Here is an 18547-nt window from a genome sequence, read left to right as displayed (position 1 = left end):
CTAACATGTAAATAAATTTTTTTTTGTAAATTACATATACATTATAAACATGTGTAAAACAAATATGTGTGTGATTTACATTAAAATAATAATCGAGTGTGCCAGTTAAAATTAATCATTAATAAAACTAAAAACAAAAAATATGAAGTTACGAAATATTTGTAATTTATGTGTTCATTTAAAATTTTTAAAATAAATTATCATCATAAAAAAATCAATATTAAAAAAAAAATTTTTTTATTTAGTTACAATTAAAATTAAAAAAATTAATGATAAATTTCAATGTTTAAATGTACATTTATTATCACTAAGTGGACACCCGTTGGGATGATTAAAGAAAAACCAGCATGGTTTTACTTTTAATCTAACATTTGATTTATTTTTACGTTTTTTACTAACTAAATAATTACTACCAGGAATTTTAAATTGAACAGTTCCATTAATAACTTGAAAAATATGACTATTATTTTTTAATAACGTTTGCAAACCTCCACATTCTGTTTTTAATTGTTTTAAAGTACCAGCAGGTATTAGTTTAGCAACTTCATTTAATTCTATTTTACCACCGGCATTCCATTTACATTCTTCGCTGTTATTATCATCACTATTAACATTTACTATACGTACTTTTTGTAACAGATGATTAGCAACTAAATTAACAATTTCATTGATAATATTTTTGTCTATTTTCGTACAATTTTTAACTTTTTCAACTATATCTCTTGGTTTAAAATTATTTGACCATTTATCAGTAACATTATCATCATTGTTATTAACATTTATTTTTTCTATGGCCCGCGCATTTATTATTTCTTCGATTCGTTTATTTATCACTTCTATTTCTGGTTCATGGTAATTCCTTAACCATCCAATTAAACACACTCGTTTGGTCGATGGTATGCGTAGTCGATCAACTCGTGTAATAAATCCACAAGTTTCACAAATACTTTTTACATACTCTAAATATTCTAAATACTGACTATTACCAGCACAGCTTCTTTGGTATTTTCTACCATCAAATTCATGTGCACAACAAGGAAGTAAAAAAAATCTACAGTTATATGAACTACGTGCTGCCATTACTGGTATCCATGGTGTTAATTCGTCCGAGTGATTTCCTATTAGCCAATCCGTATCAGGAAATAATGATTCTGATGATGGAATCAATGTTTTTTCCTAAAAAAAAAAAAAATTTATTCTTTGATAATTATTCGTGGTGGCCACATTTCTGGAAAACCTGGAAATATCAGGAAATTATAAATATACTGGAAAAATCAGGGAAAAGTTAGGTAATTTCGTCACAAAGCTGAAAAAATTTGTACTTTCTTTTCTTTTTTTTGACTGAAAAAATCTGGTAAATTTTTAGTAGATTTTATAAAAATCCAACTGTTGTATTTGTCCTCATGATGCAACTTTACAAAAATTTTAACATTTTCTATCTATTTGAGTCAAGTAGGTTCCAAAAATACTATTGGTGAAAAAATTTATATATGTATATATATATATATATATATATATATATATATATATATATATATATATATATATATATAATATAATATAACGCGCGGTTCTCCCACGATAGCGTCCACAATTCTGTACCGATCTTAATGAAATTTTTTTTGCATATTCCGTAGCTAAAGAGCTTGGTTCAGTTCGAAGATGAGCTCAATCGGCCAAAAAGTTTAATAGTTATAGTCGTTTTAAGATTTTTTAATTTTTCAAAAAATTCAACTTTTCTTGATTTATCGTTAAATAACTTTTGATCCTAAAGAGATAATCTATTTTTGGTGATTGAATCTTCATGTTCATTCGATTTGCTTTAATTTAAGCTATGTTGCTTACTCTTTTGATAATTTTTTCTAGTACACCGATGAATTCCAAAATTTTCAGAAAAATAGAAAAAAACATTTTTTTTTACTTTCTCATTTAATAACTTTCAAGTAATTCATAATAGTTGAATTTTGTTAATATTTTTAGGTAGCTTATCAAATGAGCTTTATATTTCAGTACTATTTTTTTTATATTCAACGAAAATTACCTACTTATTTATTGAAATTTAGCTGTTGCATTCGTTCTTATACTTTTTAATAAATTCATGTAACTGTTCTAATTCTGATTACTGCCGTGTAACACTTTTAAAATTTTAACATTAAAGTATACATAAAGTATTTTTTAAAAATTGACAAGCATAAATATAATTGATCTTATAAGCTTTATATGAACCATTAAACGCCACCGTCTACTTTACGGATTTAAATAATTAAATAAATAATGAAAAATCTACTTCCATTTCGGCTGCCAAATGGCCTTTTTTTCTGTCAAAACTGTTTAAAAAGTGGCACGGCGCGAATGCGATTGTAATACTATCTTGAAAACAAATTAGTAGAAATTGATCCAATAGCGAAAAAATGAAGCAGTTAGAATTAAAAAGGCTGTTAGTAAAAAAGTCGTAGTAGAAACCAATCGTCAGGGTCTTCAAGCTATTAACATACATATTGACAAGTTAAAAAACCAAAAACATTAAAAGAATACATAAGTATTGAACTAATAAGTTTCACTATTCACTATATTCATTATTTGTGTACTTGATTAATATTTCATTAATATTCTATAAAACGTTCTTACTAATGAAATTTATTATAGTGAAAATGAAAAATTTATTTATATTTTATTATAGAGCAAGTTATAAAAAAATATAGATTTAAAATCAAACATGAAAAATTCCTCATTTAATAAATGAAAAAAACCTATGAACATTGACAAATAATAAAACAAAATTTCATTTAACGCCAACGATTGATTATTCATTGAACTGACTTATACCATTTCATTTTGAATTAAATAAATATTTCTAATGATTTAATGATTTAATATTACAACATATAGTCAGGGAATTTTTTAATTATTTGACTAGAATACCTGGAAAAGTCAGGGAATGTCAGTTTCAAAAATCTGTGGTCACCATGTTAATATACGTAATAATTATACACAAGTGGGATTCCACCTATTTTTAATGAACTATTCAGTATTGTACCTATCGCTTTTAAATAAATTTCATCAGCAAATATGTAACGGGATTGATGATGCTTTTTGCATTACTAAATAACAAACTGCGTTATGTAAGACCTAAAAATTATTTTACATCTGAATGTATGGGTTTTGTGTATATTTTTATCTAGATTTTCTTTTATTATATTCGATTCCAAAGTTTTAAATTGGCAACATGCACAAGATGGCATAAAACATTGGTTCAGAATGAATTGATTCTTAAGTCAACTATCAAGACTTAAGTCATATGTGTAAAGTGACATAATAAGTGATAGCTTTGTCCCAAGTACGCCAACAGACTCATCAGTAAGATTGATTTGATGTACTCTGCCTTAGATTATCATCCTATTAATACGAGTGGAGTCGCCACTATGTAGTGAACTTTGCTGCATTAACTCGATAACAATCCAAGACGCAAAGTAACTTATTCCTATGTATCTACTTACATTAGACTGATTCAAAAAAATCGACTTTTTTTTTTTTTTTCAAAACCCGCAGTAAAATATTTTCCTAGTCATGAAAACAGAAGTCCGTGAAAACGGGAAAACTTTCTTAATATCAATTTTGAAAGGTCGCTCATCGTAAATTTCTATTTTACGTTTAAATAACATGGAAAAAAAATTTTATAACTTTGGAATTTTACAACTCATTTCGGAATTAACATGTCAGGGTGAGAGGTACATATTTTTGAAGGAAATTGGATGCTCTAAATAAATTGTTTCTTATGCTTTTTCTCTAAGTCCACTCCTTTTAAAGTTATTCGAGTTTAAAGTTCAACATGTAATTAATTTAATTTTTTTATCTTAATTTTTCTTAAATATTTCATAATTATTATTGAAAAAAAAAATTTGTCTTAAAATATTAAATTATCAAGTTTAACGTCGTTGACAAAGTAGATGTTTATTGTTCTACTATGAGAAATAAATGACTTTTCAATTTAAAAAATCTGATATTAATTCTCTCTTTGAAGTTTAAAAAAAAATTGAATTGTATGTACATAATTTTTCGGAAAAACGACCAACTGTGGTTTGTAGGAAATGTTTTCCAAATTTTAATAAAGAAACATTAAAATAATCATTAATTTATTTTATAATGACCTTTCTACTGTAATTTATAAAAAAAGTTGTTTCAAAAAGAATGTTCAAGAAAGTGATACTATAAAATTTGATATTATTATTTAAATAAACAAAAAAAGATTGTTCCTGAATAAGTGTCGTCTTTTCATCAAAATGTCATTGTTGGGTTGTTGGGTTATTGATATTTAATTGTTGTTAGTAGCATTTAATTGTTCATAATTTTGATAGCTAAAGTGAAAATCGTAAATTTTATAAACTGAAAATAATCGTGTTAAACTTAAAGCTATTATCTATACCATTTAAAAATTGTAAAATAATTTTTTTCGAAGATGAGTTTTATTATTATACTAAAATTTAGGAAAAAAAGGTTAAATTGATTACATGTTGAACTTTAAACTCGAATAACTTTAAAAGGAGTGGACTTAGAGAAAAAACATAAGAAACAATTTATTTAGAGCATTAAATTTCCTTCAAAAATATGTATCTCTCACCCTGACATGTTAATTCCGAAATGAGTTGTAAAATTCCAAAGTTAAAAAATTTTTTTTTCCAAGTTATTTAAACGTAAAATAGAAATTTACGATGAGCGACCTTTCAAAATTGATATTAAGAGCTCCCATTTTCACAGGCTTCTTTTTTCATGACTAGGAAGATATTTCACTGCGGGTTTTGAAAAAAAAAAAAAAAAAAAAATAGTCGATTTTTTTGAACCGGTCTAACTTAAATGCTTTGAAAGTTTACTGATATTCAATGAGTGATCGAATGACTAACGAATAACCAATATCATTAAGATTGTACTTTATTTAAACATTCAAGACACTATCATCCATCTTACGACAATAAATAAATTATAAATTAAATAATTTATATGAAAAATGATTTACTTAATGATGAAAGTATATCTGTATAGTATGAAAATTGAATTGTTTTGGATTGTTTTAAATTATTTCAAATCGTTTTGAATCACTGTTGTTATTTTTATTCTGACACTCTGATTTTTCCTCAATCCATCGTAAAACTCAATGACCGAGTGAATTAATTTATGGATATTATAATTATTAACATTTTTTAATTTTTAAAATGTGTAGAGTCATAATAACATGTATTTATTATATTTATAATTACCTCTAATTCAGTGGTTTCAATAAATAAATCCCAAATTTTACGTCGACGTAAATCAACACCACGTCCTGGATGTCCTTCGTTAGTAAGAATATAAGCAAGTAAACCATTACCACAACCAAGATCTATGAACGATTGTTTTTTATCAATTCCTTTTTCATTTCTTTCTTGTTCCCAAAGTATAATTAAATAACTCGCAATGGCAATATCTTCATATACAAATTTAAGCGGATCGGTACATTCAGGCCATTTTTTAACTAAATCAATTCCATATTTTTTTTTTAAATCAGTATACAAATAACAATATTTCTCAGTAGATATAAGATTCAATGAGCCCTGAACAAATGACTTTTTTTGTTTATCATCATACTTCATCCATTTAATTAAACTCCCAAAAAGTTTAGTCTTGAGCCAATCAATACTTGGATCACTTGATTTATTATCGTAATATTTTGTCGGAATTAATAAACTAACTTGTCGATTATTATTTATTATTTTATACGGCCAATCTAAACCAACAGATTTTCTATTATCATCCAACTGCTTTGTGAAACATACAATTGTTTTATTATTTTTATCAACGATATCAAACTCAATAGTTTGCGAAAATTTTTCATTTTCCCTTGGCAGTAATTTTTTAATTATCAAATATATTTTATGTGCATCAACATCAGGTTCATTGTCTTCATAAAAAATATTAAAGTCTTCAGATAATGTAACAAAATCATAATTATTAATAATGTTAAAGTTTTTATTTAAATCATACTCAAAAAGTTGAGATATATCTGTAATATTTGTGATATGATCAACTACAGAATCAATATCAATATTTGTCAATTCAATTTTTAAAATAGTTGTTGATGATACTATTCTTTTGTTTATCAAATGACTATTGTTTAACAATATTTCTATGCCCTTCCAAAATTTATTTGACGTCAAATCACTCTCTTTACTTATTAACACCTGATAATTCATTTTATTTTAAACCTTTAAATTCTATAGACTTATATTTATCCTACTGATTTAATTACTCAGACTTTTTTTTTTATTAACGTCTCGATATCTATTTTGTACTGTAAATTAAATAACCATTAATTAAGTTTATAATAATATTAATAATAATAATAATTAATAATTCACTGTAAGAAAAAAATAAACATTTAGTACCTTTTTAAAAATCCATTCGGCGTCAGCTAATGATTTATCAATTATTTGTTTAACTCTCTCAGGATCAGGTTCAAATACATGTTGCTTAAAACTCTGTAAATAATAATGACAATAAAAATAATAAATATTTTTAAAAATTGCACCTATAACTGTTTTGAATTTCTACATGTGTATTTTATTCGTTTTTTTTGTAATTAATTTGTTGACAAGAAATCCAAAAAATGTTAGTTGTCTTTTAATACCAAGATCATAAATTTTTTTAAAATATAACTAAAAAAATTGGGAAAAGTTCTGTTTAAAAATAACAATTTCAAATTAATTAAAATGAATTAAGTGACCCAGTGTCTATAAACAAATTACTTTCCAAGTAGCACAGAGACAACTTTAAGATGTCATAAAGATGTCTTTCAAAAGAACAAGGCAAATTTTTTTTGTCTCAAAGTCACCTAAGTAGCTCACTTGTCTTTGTGACATCTATGAGATGGAAGTTTTGAAGGCGTTTTTTGGCCTATCGATAAGGCACCAACATGCTGATAAAGCGATCAGAAATTTCCATCGAAAAAATATCTGCTTTAAAGACTTGACAGATGCGATGACAAAAAGTACATTACAAATCAGTCATCTAAACGATTTCTTAATTGAACTGACTGAAAACGGGAAAAAACACAAATTTCCTAAGACTCCTAGGACCAACATCTGCATGTCTTATTTGTATAGAAAAATTCGACTTTGAGACATAGTAAAACTTGTCTTGTCCTTTTGAAGAACATCTGTATGACATCTTAAAGTTGTTTCTGTGCTATTTGGGAAAGTTATGTATATTAAAGGATATACAGATGTTGATCCTAGGAGTCATAGGAAATTTGTGTTCTTTTTTCCATCGCTTGTCTTGTCTTTTACGCAGATATTTTTTTAGTCATAAATTTCTGATTACTTTGTTAACATTTTGGTTCCTCATCGATAGGCCAAAAAACAGCCTCAAAACTGCTATCTTATAGATGTCACAAACCCAAGTGTGCTACTTGAGTTGTGAGTAGTAGAATCATTTTTAAAATAAGAACAAAAGGATTTTTAAAAGTACTTGATATTAATTTTTTATAATTTCTTCCTATAAGTATTTTATACCACAATTAAGTTGGCGTAAAATTTTAATATTTTTTAATGATTGATATACCAAAAAATATATATCTAAATGCTCTTTCAGAATCCGCAGTCGTTCCAGTTATAAAATGAATATTCAATTAATCATCAAAAATTAAAAATCTAAAACTAATTTTTGAATAATTTGATTTATTACAAATAAATTGAAATTTTAATTACCATACAAATGTTAATTAAACTATGGCATCTACTATTTATTTATTTAAAATAAAATATTTTTCTTATTGTCTGCTACTTTTAGAATCTTTACAAAAGCTCCATAATTCATCTACAGAATCCGATAGCAATTAAAAAAATGTATGATCCTGAATTTAACAAACAATTAAAAATTTGTTGAATTTTTTTTTCAACAAATTAATTAAAAAAAAAAAAAACTCAAAATATGCACATGTAGAAAATTGAAAAAAAACTATAGGTTCAATTGTTTGAAATATTTTTTTATTTATTCTTTTTAAAAAAATCCAAAAATTATTAGACATTGGCTAATTTCAGTATCAAAAAAATGTCGAAAAATAAAGATGGGCTATTTAGAATCTTTTTTTTATATTCTAAACTCTTTATTTATAGTAAAATTTAATTGGTTTATTAAAAATAAAATAAAAATTTAATTTTTGCTATTTTTTAGTATCTCATTTTTGAGGTTATACGTGTTATTTAAAATTACATTAAAATTATAATGGAAAATAGTTATTTAAAATAATAATTATTATTGTACCTGTTTAATTGCGTGTTTATAAAATTCTTTAGGACCTTTAGGAAGATTATCACACGATCTTAATAAAAATTTATACAATTCCTTTGGAGTTTTCACTGTCTCCTGTAAAATTTTACTTGCCATTATTTCGTTCTCTAATTAAAATATTTTTTTTTTATATATATATTTAAATATACAAATAAAAAATTATAAGTTAATTAATAGCAATTATGATTTATGATTATATTAGAAAATAATTAAGTAATTAATAATAATCGTCAAGTTTCAATACTTATAAGTATAAAAGTTAACCTGTTCAGAACTGTCAAATTTAAACAATTTAAACAATAAATTATTTTATTAATAATTATATATTTATTTATTATGATAAATTAATAATTTAATTATCAAAATAGCAGTTATTTATTTTTATAAAAAAACAAATGTCAGTTTTTAATTATTTATTTATAATTAAGTTAGTTTTATTATAAATAATAAAAATGTTTCAAGTTTTTCGTCATTTACGTAATATTATTCTGCACAGTTTAAATAAATATTCTTTTATAACATACAAATCATTTAGTTCATGTCAAAAATATACTGCTGGATTAATTAGTAAGTATTAATTTAATGAATCTTTAAAAATAATTATTAATTTATAAATTATGTACTTTGCAGTTATTGGAGATGAAATATTAAAAGCCCAAGTTAGAGACACAAATTCATATTTTATGTGTTCACTTTTGTATGAATATGGAGTTAAAGTTGAAAAAGTAAGTTCCATTAACAAAAATAGTATTTTAACAATTTAATTGCTTATTCTTGAATTGACCATTACCCTTAAGTGCAGAATGAATGACAGTATTATAAAATACTGAGCGTTGATTCAATCTCAGGTACACATGTGACATTTTTATGATTAATCTTATACATAACTAAATAATTTGCACATGTTTTTTTTATTATAATTCATTATTTTATGGTCTAGTTTTTTTAAATTTATGAGTTATTGTTATATTACTGGCTGGCTGTTGGATCTAATATAAATAAATAAATGATTAAGATCTTGACAAAGTCTGAATTGTCAGACTTTATTTTAAATCTTAAAATAAAAAGTAATCAATGATTTATTTTTTTGCATCTTTCCCTGAAATAACTTTTAAATTTTTAAGTATGCATTCGAATAATAATTATATCCAAGTATTATTTTACAGATCTCTATTATCAGTGATGATATAGATGAAATTGCTAATGAGATAAAACTATTTTCTGGAAGGTATAAATATGTCATTGCATCTGGTGGTGTTGGACCTACCCATGATGATAAAACTTATGAAGGTTTATTTTTTTATTATTTAATTTACTAATTTGTTTATTTGTTTTAATTCATTTATTACATAATGAATAAGTTATAATTATTGATGAGTTAAATTTTTTTTCATTTAGGTCTTGCTAAAGCATTTGGTGATTCTTTGCATTTTCATCCAACTTTAGTGGATATTATTAAAGAATTAAATAATAATGATGATGAAAATTCGCCGTTATTTAAAGTTGCTTACGTAAGTATCAGTGATCTATTAATTGCTGGAATTTTTATCAAAAAAATTTTTATAAACATGAAACGAATTAAAAACAATGGTACATTTATTTTACCTCAATATTTGTATCTACATAGAAAAAAAAGATATCTTTAGTGAAGAAAATATTTTGGAAGTCAAATTTTTTCGGGAACCAAGTCAAGATTTTCTTGAGCTCAGAGAATTTTTTTTTTCTGTGTGCTTAAAGTTTATTTACAGCTTCAAATTGCTAATTTTTGAAGTATTCACCGTTTAGAAAGTAATTTAACTATAATTAAAATAATTATTTATCTAAATTAAAAAAAATCGTGGGGTTCATATATTTCTTAATCATAATAATTTTTTTTTTATTTATTGAATTTATATGCCAAGGCTTTAAGGGGACCCGGTGGTCTAGAGGCTGAAAATTTCATGATTTTAAAAAACTTTTTTTTATATCTTAATAAAAATCAAACCTTTTGAAATTTTGAGGGATTATTTTATTGTTATTAAAATATTCAAAAATCTTTATAGCTAAGAAAAAAAATTATTTTTAATATTTAAAAGATCGTGTTGAAGCCAGCTTCTTTAAAAAAAGGGACCCGGACGGCGTAGAACAATTCAGCTCTTCTATGGGTCTGAAACAAAAAAATTTAATAGATTTTTAATCAGTATAAATATACCTATCGCTGGAACTAGAATAAAAAAAATTGTCAACGAGGAAGAACCGTCATTAAAGCACCCTCAGCGCTTTCGCGCATGAGGTGTGCAAAAAAACTTTTTTTGAAGAAGTGGCACTTTGTTGAAATTTGTAGTCCGAAAATTGCATTTTTTTTCTTAACACTTTGCATGTTAAAAAACTGAAATATTTAACGCAAAAATTTTATTCTAGTTTCAGCGATAGCTGTTGGTGTATTAAATAACATATTTAAATTTGAAAGCAATCGACCGGATAGTTTTTTTTTTTTCAACTACGCCAGGCGGAAAAAAGTAGTTTCGAGATAAAAGCGTTTGAAGTTTTAGTTAAAGAAAAACTGAAGAAAACTAGATTTGAACATATACTGACGATTAATCAGCTATTCCAGCACCATATTTTTTTCTTGTGCATTTCTTCGGTTTTTCTTGTTTTTCATTATATTTTGACTTGTTTATCATTATTATAACTTAGTTATAGAATTCGAAACAGATGTTTTCCGCCGAACAATAGAATAAAAATTACTTACTCGGCCAGCCTGCTAAATGGTTTTTAGAACATGAAATACTGAGAATATCATCACCATATTTTAACAGTATATTTTTGAAATACTATACTTTCGAAATATGGAAAAAAAAAAATTTTTTTTTTCGAAATTTCTAGACCACCGGGTTCCCTTTAAGCCAGATGGCGAAAATATAAAATTTATATACATTCTCACATAGAGTACTATATAAACTGAACATATAATTTGATATTAATGAGATTTGACAAGCTAGTAGGTACTACATCAATTTCTAGAGTTAAAAAGAATTCAAATACTTTATTTTTAAAACTTTCAAGAGAATGGGTGTTTATTACATCTGATGGTAACTCCTGCCATAACCGAATCGCAAACACAACAAACAAGTGCTCAAAGATTGTAGTGCTAAAATTTGGTATTTAAAGGCATCATTGTTGTTTTTAGCTGCAAGTCTGTCAGACCATCTGATGTTAGCATCCTCATCTATAAACATATTTCGTAGAATTTTCGGTTTACCAGTTTCTAGTATTTTACACAAATAATATGCCAGAAGATAGTGTCTGTGTGATTTTAAATTAAGCCAATTTAATTTGCGACAATAAGGAGTGATGTAATCGTCCCGTTCTATGTTAAAGATAAATCTGATAGCATGATTAACCATTCTCTACAACTTACTCTCAAGCCATTTATAATTGATTATAATGTAATGACGATATGTTTTATCTTGATATTATAATATTTGTAAATTGAAGCGCTCCTGTTGAAAAATAGAAATAAAATTCTACTTTTCCTCTAAGCTAGCATCTAAATTAAATTAATTTTATTTTTATTCAAGTGAACTTTCATTCAATTCAATTTCAATTGTGGTGTAATAAAAAATAATGTTTGCACCACTGGAGGATCGTAATGTAAGACATTACAGCTCGCGTTTTCATTATCCCTTCCTAAGGTCCGGGTGACATTTCTGCACAGATTGCCTACTTTCCTCCCTAGGTGCGTAATATACTATTATAACCGGGTGCCTAATAATTACAATAGTTTGTACAATTTAATTATCTACAAAAATGGTAATACTTGTTGCTTAATTACTTGGGAAAATAATCTCACTACTGCTTACTTATCCACTTATACGCTGAAATTATGATGGTATACATTTGAACAGTATGTATATATAATTAATTTTAGTAACCAGGATAACAGTAAGCAATCATTAGGTAACTGAATAGTAAGTAATCAAGGCTCATAGGTAAATTTAACAGAACGTAGTTTACTTTAGTAAGCAAACGAATTGTATTGACAATAATGTTTATGTTATAAAAATAATTTAGATAGTTGATGCAATCGATGTTATAATTTAAACGATTAATAATCTCAAAGTGTTTATTATTTTGTATTTAAATACAATGTATATTTAATAAATACTCACTTTAATAATTAGAAAATTTCAAAGCAATAATTGAATTGTATTTATTTAATAAGTATCTATATGAGGATTTTATTATAGATTTTATTATTAAATAAATAAGTAATTTTATCAAATATATTTTTTTAATAGAGTAAAAGTTAATCAGTGAAGCCATGCAACTAGTTTATTGTGGATTTTATAATATGAAAACTTATAACATTAAAGAATAGCCTGAGGATAGATTTTTTTTTTCAGGAAGAATCTTATTAATAATTTTATTTAACTATTAAAGGGACCGTTTATGAAATACTTCACGCAAAATTTTATCTTTTTGACCCCCCCCCCCCCTTTCCTTCAACACGCTATGTCACATTTTCTGTGATCCTCCTATCAATATTGCGTCACAAATGACAGCCCTCTCCCTATTATGACGGAAATATATGCATAGAAATATTAACATATTTACAAATATGAAACAAATGACTTTTTATCGTAACAAAAAATTTAAAAAAAACCAAGAGGAATATTTGCAAAATTTTTTGATGAGCTGCGAACATCACTTTTTCTTAGATTCCTCAATCCCCCTATCACAGTAAGCAACACCCCTTCCTCCCCCATCAGTGCGAACGTATTTTATGAACGGCCCCAAATCCTATTATCATTTTTTAAAAATATTATTTTTGATTGTCAATTAAAGTGTTAATAAAATAGTGTTATTATTGATACATTTAGTGATTACCCAATTAATAATTAATAAGAATAAGTTTACAGTTTCTTCGATAATAGGTGATATAATTAACGTTTATTTACTACTTCGTACAACGCTTCGTCGGTTTCCCGACTTTTTAAAGTACTGGAAAGACAAGATTTAATAATTAAGATGTATATCATAATTAAGTATATATCTATATTAGGGTGGGTTGAAAAAAAACCTTTTTTTTTTGTTTTTCTTAGCATAGGGGTAGACTTTGTACCTTATGAAAAAAAAAATTTTTTTACTTAACATTTTGAGGTAGCCCATTTGCTTTTTTTAAATAAGTAACTGATCAAATGGAGTGGTTCTAACGAAAAAAATTTTTTTTCATACAAAATCGTGAAAAACATCTAATAATTGACGAATGTGATTTTATTTTACTCCACGTTCATTTTAATTCAAAAGAAAATGCTTTTTATTTTTGGATTTTTTATTTAAATCACAAAAATAATAGAAAAAAAATTTTTTCAACTTCTGACTTTCAATTAGCTTTCGAGGGAACACCCTACAGATTCTCGAACACCATTTTTCTATTTTTTACTACCACCCATTCTCAACTTATTGAGAAGTTGGGTTTTGTACTTTCAATTTAATATTATTGAATTTTTATTACTGTTTATATTGTGTTGATATTGTTCATAAATTAGTTTTGTTGTTATTGATTAGTTATAAATAAAAAAATCTTAAAAACTCTTCAAATTTATTACAAATTTTCATAAAATTTTCGATTAAACACTTCAGAGTTACTAATTAATTTCTCTCTTATCAATAACTTAAGAACGGGTGGTAGTAAAAAATTTATAAATGGTGTTCTAGAATCTGAAGGATGTCCCTTTAAAAGTTTATTGAAAGTCAGAAGTTGAAAAATTTTTTTTCCTATTTTTGTATTTTAAGTAAAAAATCCAAAAATGAAAAGCATTTTCTTTTGAACCGAAATGAAAGTGGAGTAAAAAAAAAATCACATTCGACAATTATTAGATGTTTTCCACGATTTTGGACAAAAAAAAATTGTTCTCGTTGGAACTACCCCGTTTAAACAATTATTTATTTAAAAAACGAGTGGGCCACCTCAAAACGTTGAGTAAAAAAATTTTTTTTATTCTTGAAAACTTTTTTTTTTTTTATAAGGTACAAATTCTACACCCATGCTAAGAAAAACGAAAAAAAAGTTTTTTTTGAACCCACCCTAATCTATACATAAATTAAAATAATTCGTGAAAATGTTAATTAATAAACTGAATTCATACTAGTTCAAAGACATATGAATTAACCACAGTTTTGAATAATTACCTTAATTATTAAACATTAATTGTCAAGAAAATAAAAAAAAATTTATAATTAATAATTTATTTTAGATTCCAAAAAAAGCAACACTAAAATTTGGTAAAAGTAATTCAGGAGAATTATTAAAATTTCCATGTGTTAATGTTGATAATGTTTATATATTTCCTGGATCGCCAATATATTTTGAGCCATTATTCAAAAATTTGTGTCAGGTAATAAAGAATAAAAATTTTATTTTATTATTAACCAAAAATTATAAAAAAAGAATAATATATAGTTTCAATCGTTGTTTCAACATCTGTAGATTATATGAGAATAATAAATATAAATAATTAATTAAAATATTTAATAATTACAGGAGATATTTAATGCACATAAAAAATTTTTTAAAAAAGAATTATACATTGATGCAAAAGAAGATGTATTTGCTAATGCATTAACAAGTGTTGCTAAAGAATTTCCTAATGTTGCTTTCGGTTCTTATCCAATTAGTAATCAAAAGTAATTACAAAATAAATTTTAAAAATAATAATTTCAATTTTACAGTATAGAACAATTATTTATCAATAAAATTAATTTAAATCTATTATTACAGTTATTATAAAGCACGTGTGACTATTGAGAGTGACGAGAAATCAATTACTGAGGAAGCAACGAATAAGTTTTGTAGTTTAATTTCCCCCGATATTCTGGTCAATTATGACAAAACACCCGAAATAAATTCAGTTGAAAAGTACCAGGATTTTCAGTCAAAAAGTGATCCATCAAAAGCTTTAATTTATTCAGAAACCATTAAAGAACTAAAGTAACAATTATTCAATACAATGAAATATGATTTGTATTAAAAGTTAGTGATTTTAACTCTATTTACATTTTTTTTTATTATTGTTTTAGAAAAATTTTTGATAATCCTAAAGAAATAGTAATTGAATATAATTATTCTATGGAATCTACTGTATTGTTACATCTCATTCACATTGTTCGGTCATTATTGAATAGTAATTTTATAATAAATGCAGTATTTTTTAAACATCAAAATATACCAGCTGTTATTGAAAAATCGTGCATCGACATTTTAAATCGGTAAGATATTTTTATTTATTAATTTATATAATTTATAAAATTTATAAGAAAAACAATAGTATATTGTGTGACAAGGCATGAAACACAACGATTTCAGACTAGGGTGAAGTTGGCTGACATCACCCGCAATCTAAAATTGTGTTTCATCCTGAGTTACATAGTATATTTCTCATGATTATCTGCATTGGAACTTAAAGTTTTAATGTCAGAAGCCAGCCAGAAACAAGTTAATTGAAGATCATTGGTGCGATCCAACTTTTCCTTAGCGGATCCGAATTACGGCCTTTTACGGTGAATTACGGTAGTTTACGGCAAAAATACGGCATTTTTTACCGCAAACTTGTGGTAAGAGAACGGCAATTTACCGCAAAACTGCGTTATTTTACCGTTAAGTGAAGTATTGCACGGTAAAAACTGTAAAAATAAAAAAGCATACGGAACTTACGGTAAAAATGCCGCAAATTGCGGTAAATTACCGTAGGTCGGATCCACCAGTGTTAGCGTAAGTGTAAATTGTGATTTACAATTTATAATTAAGCAGAAACTATAAATACTATTTATTATTCACACTAATTTTTATAACACTTAATCACAAAGTCGGAACTGTCATTTAGGTAAACGAAATTAATGGTCTGAAATTACTACTAAACAAATGATAAGTAAAAAAAAAAATTAGTGTAACGGAACGGAAGTCCACCTCTGTTTGACGGAAGGACGTTTTCTCACCCTTTTGACTATACACGCTCTGCGTAGCCCTTACCTCCTCCCCAGATGATACTCTTAATTGAAAAGTATAATCGAGTGACTAGGGGTGGACATTAACCGGAGGTATGATCAAAAATCCTCATTGCGCGTGGTATCTAACCACAGCCACCACGAGTCCATACCTCTGTGGGCCACACACTCCTACCATCTTAGGAAATGAAGAGACTCTGGTGGAAGAGGGCTTGGAGAGGCCCTCGTGGCACCAGTTCCCTGTACTTCGGGATAAAATTATGAAACGCAACTTCGCCTCAACACCCTAAAAAGAGTCCCCTCCATTTATAATCACTTAGATTTCAGACATGCCATTACCATAAACTTGCCCTCATCCATCACTAAGTGATTTTCTAATCTTCGAGCTTTTAATAACCTTGATTTTACAAAACAAATCAAAGTTGCGTTTGCACTCGCCATGACAAGTATCACAGTTGAAATTTTGAAAGCCTTCAGTCAGCGAGCAGAAACAATATTTGGTTGAGTTTGTTCCCAAGGGACAAAACAAGTTTGTTTCTGCCCGCTGACTGAAGGCATTCACAATTTACGCGTTTGCTAATATTCATTCGCGGCATTGAACAAATTAGCTTGTTTCAATTGGCTGTAAAGGCACTGAAACTTCAAGTTTCGATGCTGGATTATGAAAAGAAGATTATTGTGGCAATTAAAATAATTTACCAAAACTTATATTTCATAAAAAAATTAAAAATAAAAACTTTTGGGTTTTTATTTTAATATTCCAGAACCCATTTGACCGATTGTAAAATTTCAATCAGCTTCAAATTTTCATAAAATTTTTAAATTGCCGCGAAAATCATTTTTTTTCCATTAGTATTGAGTTTATTTAAGTAAGAATGAAAAAAAAAAATTCATTGTCTGCTATTTTTACTATTAAAAATAAATTTAATACGGACTTATGAGTTCCTGGAATGTGAATAGTATTTAATATTTATTTTTTTAGGTATAATGCAAAATTAACTGTATTGGATGAACCAAAAAAAGTAAATGTAGAAAATTTTAAAATACTTTATCCAGAATTAAAAACATTATTACTCACTAAAACAAATGATGCAAATAACGATTCATCAGGATTTAAATTTATGGAACAGTTGTCTCCGTCAATTGAGATTAAAACTCCTCTATCTGGATGGAATTCGGAAACCATATGTACTTTTACCAGATCTCTCTGCCTTCCTTACGTGTAAATATTAACATAACATTATAAATATTCAATATTTAATATATTAAAGTTTCACTTCATAAATTTATTTATCTAGGTAATTTGATAATAAATGCATCATATGACTGCTAATTAAATTTTTTTTAATGACCAATAAAAAATTAAATATTTTATATATGACAGTAATATTAAATCGTTTCTTATACATAAATAATGATTGAATTCAATTATATATGTTTTAAATTATTTTATAAATTAAATGAAAATATATATATAAATAAATTCCATTAATTAATTAATCAATAATTCAGTAAAATTGTTCAATTAAATTTTATTATCCTCTGGACTAAAATCCGTATAAAATTACATTGGTTTTAATTAAATATTAAAAATACTCTTAATTAAAATGTATATTAATGCTGAGTTATTTAATTATATTTAAAATAGTTCGTAATTATATTAATTATTCAAATTTTTAAATGAAATTAATATCGTGAATTTAGAGCATACCATATCAAGATGAATATATCAGTATTGAGTTATAATATTCAACATTCGAGAAATATTACATTCAAGTATTTTAGAAACTCAATTTAATAGATGGTATATTTAACAGTAACATTATAAATAAATTTTTTTATATTTAAATATTAAATGTTCGGGTTAAATTGAAATAACTAGATAAATTTAGCAATTGAAATCTAAAAATAAGAAAAGATAATTTGACATAATAGACATTTGACAGAACAAAAGTAACAAGTCAAATATATTATTGAGTAACAAGTTAAAATATATTATTGATTGAAAATTAATTTAAATCAAAAAAAAAAAAATAATTATTAATTAAAGAAAGCTATAATAATAAGTTATTTGTATAATTAATAATTGATTAGTAGATTTTTTTATTTGACAAAGTCATGGACCACTGATTCACTAACAGTATCCCAACGTTGCGAAACGATAATCGGCCAGTCATTAGTAGCTATTCATTGGCCAGCCATCGGCAGCGTCGTTTAAAATATTAAACGGCTGTTGGTAATT

General features: G+C 25.8%; 2 protein-coding genes across 5 annotated transcripts; one reads left to right on the top strand and one right to left on the bottom strand.

The window, feature by feature from the left end:
• Positions 1–27: 27 nt before the first annotated feature.
• Positions 28–9205, bottom strand: LOC103576075 (probable tRNA (uracil-O(2)-)-methyltransferase). 4 transcript variants are annotated; one of them, XM_053737863.1, is made up of 5 exons: positions 9110–9205; positions 8293–8394; positions 6417–6509; positions 5253–6322; positions 28–1176 (listed from the first exon to the last, which is right to left on the bottom strand). In XM_053737863.1, the coding sequence occupies exons 4-5, from the start codon at positions 6222–6224 to the stop codon at positions 280–282; spliced, it is 1869 nt and encodes a 622-aa protein (XP_053593838.1). In that variant the 5' UTR covers positions 6225–6322; positions 6417–6509; positions 8293–8394; positions 9110–9205; the 3' UTR covers positions 28–279. The 4 variants fall into 4 exon arrangements, with proteins under 4 accessions (XP_053593838.1, XP_008554335.2, XP_053593837.1 ...); XM_008556113.3 differs by lacking the exon at positions 9110–9205 and adding an exon at positions 8943–9021; XM_053737862.1 differs by lacking the exon at positions 9110–9205 and adding an exon at positions 8584–8634.
• Positions 8677–17703, top strand: LOC103576074 (FAD synthase). Its single transcript, XM_008556111.2, has 10 exons — positions 8677–8886; positions 8950–9044; positions 9486–9609; positions 9718–9830; positions 14559–14699; positions 14846–14988; positions 15083–15292; positions 15382–15570; positions 17288–17527; positions 17604–17703. The coding sequence occupies exons 1-10, from the start codon at positions 8772–8774 to the stop codon at positions 17605–17607; spliced, it is 1374 nt and encodes a 457-aa protein (XP_008554333.1). The 5' UTR covers positions 8677–8771; the 3' UTR covers positions 17608–17703.
• Positions 17704–18547: the final 844 nt, after the last annotated feature.

Source organism: Microplitis demolitor, chromosome 3 (genome assembly GCF_026212275.2).
Source record: "Microplitis demolitor isolate Queensland-Clemson2020A chromosome 3, iyMicDemo2.1a, whole genome shotgun sequence".
NCBI lineage: Eukaryota > Metazoa > Arthropoda > Insecta > Hymenoptera > Braconidae > Microplitis > Microplitis demolitor.
The sequence above is the reverse complement of the archived record's forward strand: the minus strand, read 5'-3'. Positions and strand labels throughout refer to the sequence as shown.

What these genes read in the sequence shown, in the direction of transcription:
- LOC103576075 (XM_053737863.1), bottom strand. Translation starts at nt 6,224, where the DNA reads ATGAATTATCAGGTGTTAATAAGTAAAGAGAGTGATTTGACGTCAAAT. An exon ending in TTGAAACCACTGAATTAGAG is followed by an intron (nt 1,177 to 5,252) that starts GTAATTATAAAT and finishes TTTTTTTTTTAG; the next exon opens with GAAAAAACATTGATTCCATC.
- LOC103576074 (XM_008556111.2), top strand. Translation starts at nt 8,772, where the DNA reads ATGTTTCAAGTTTTTCGTCATTTACGTAATATTATTCTGCACAGTTTA. An exon ending in ATATACTGCTGGATTAATTA is followed by an intron (nt 8,887 to 8,949) that starts GTAAGTATTAAT and finishes TGTACTTTGCAG; the next exon opens with TTATTGGAGATGAAATATTA. An exon ending in ATGGAGTTAAAGTTGAAAAA is followed by an intron (nt 9,045 to 9,485) that starts GTAAGTTCCATT and finishes ATTATTTTACAG; the next exon opens with ATCTCTATTATCAGTGATGA.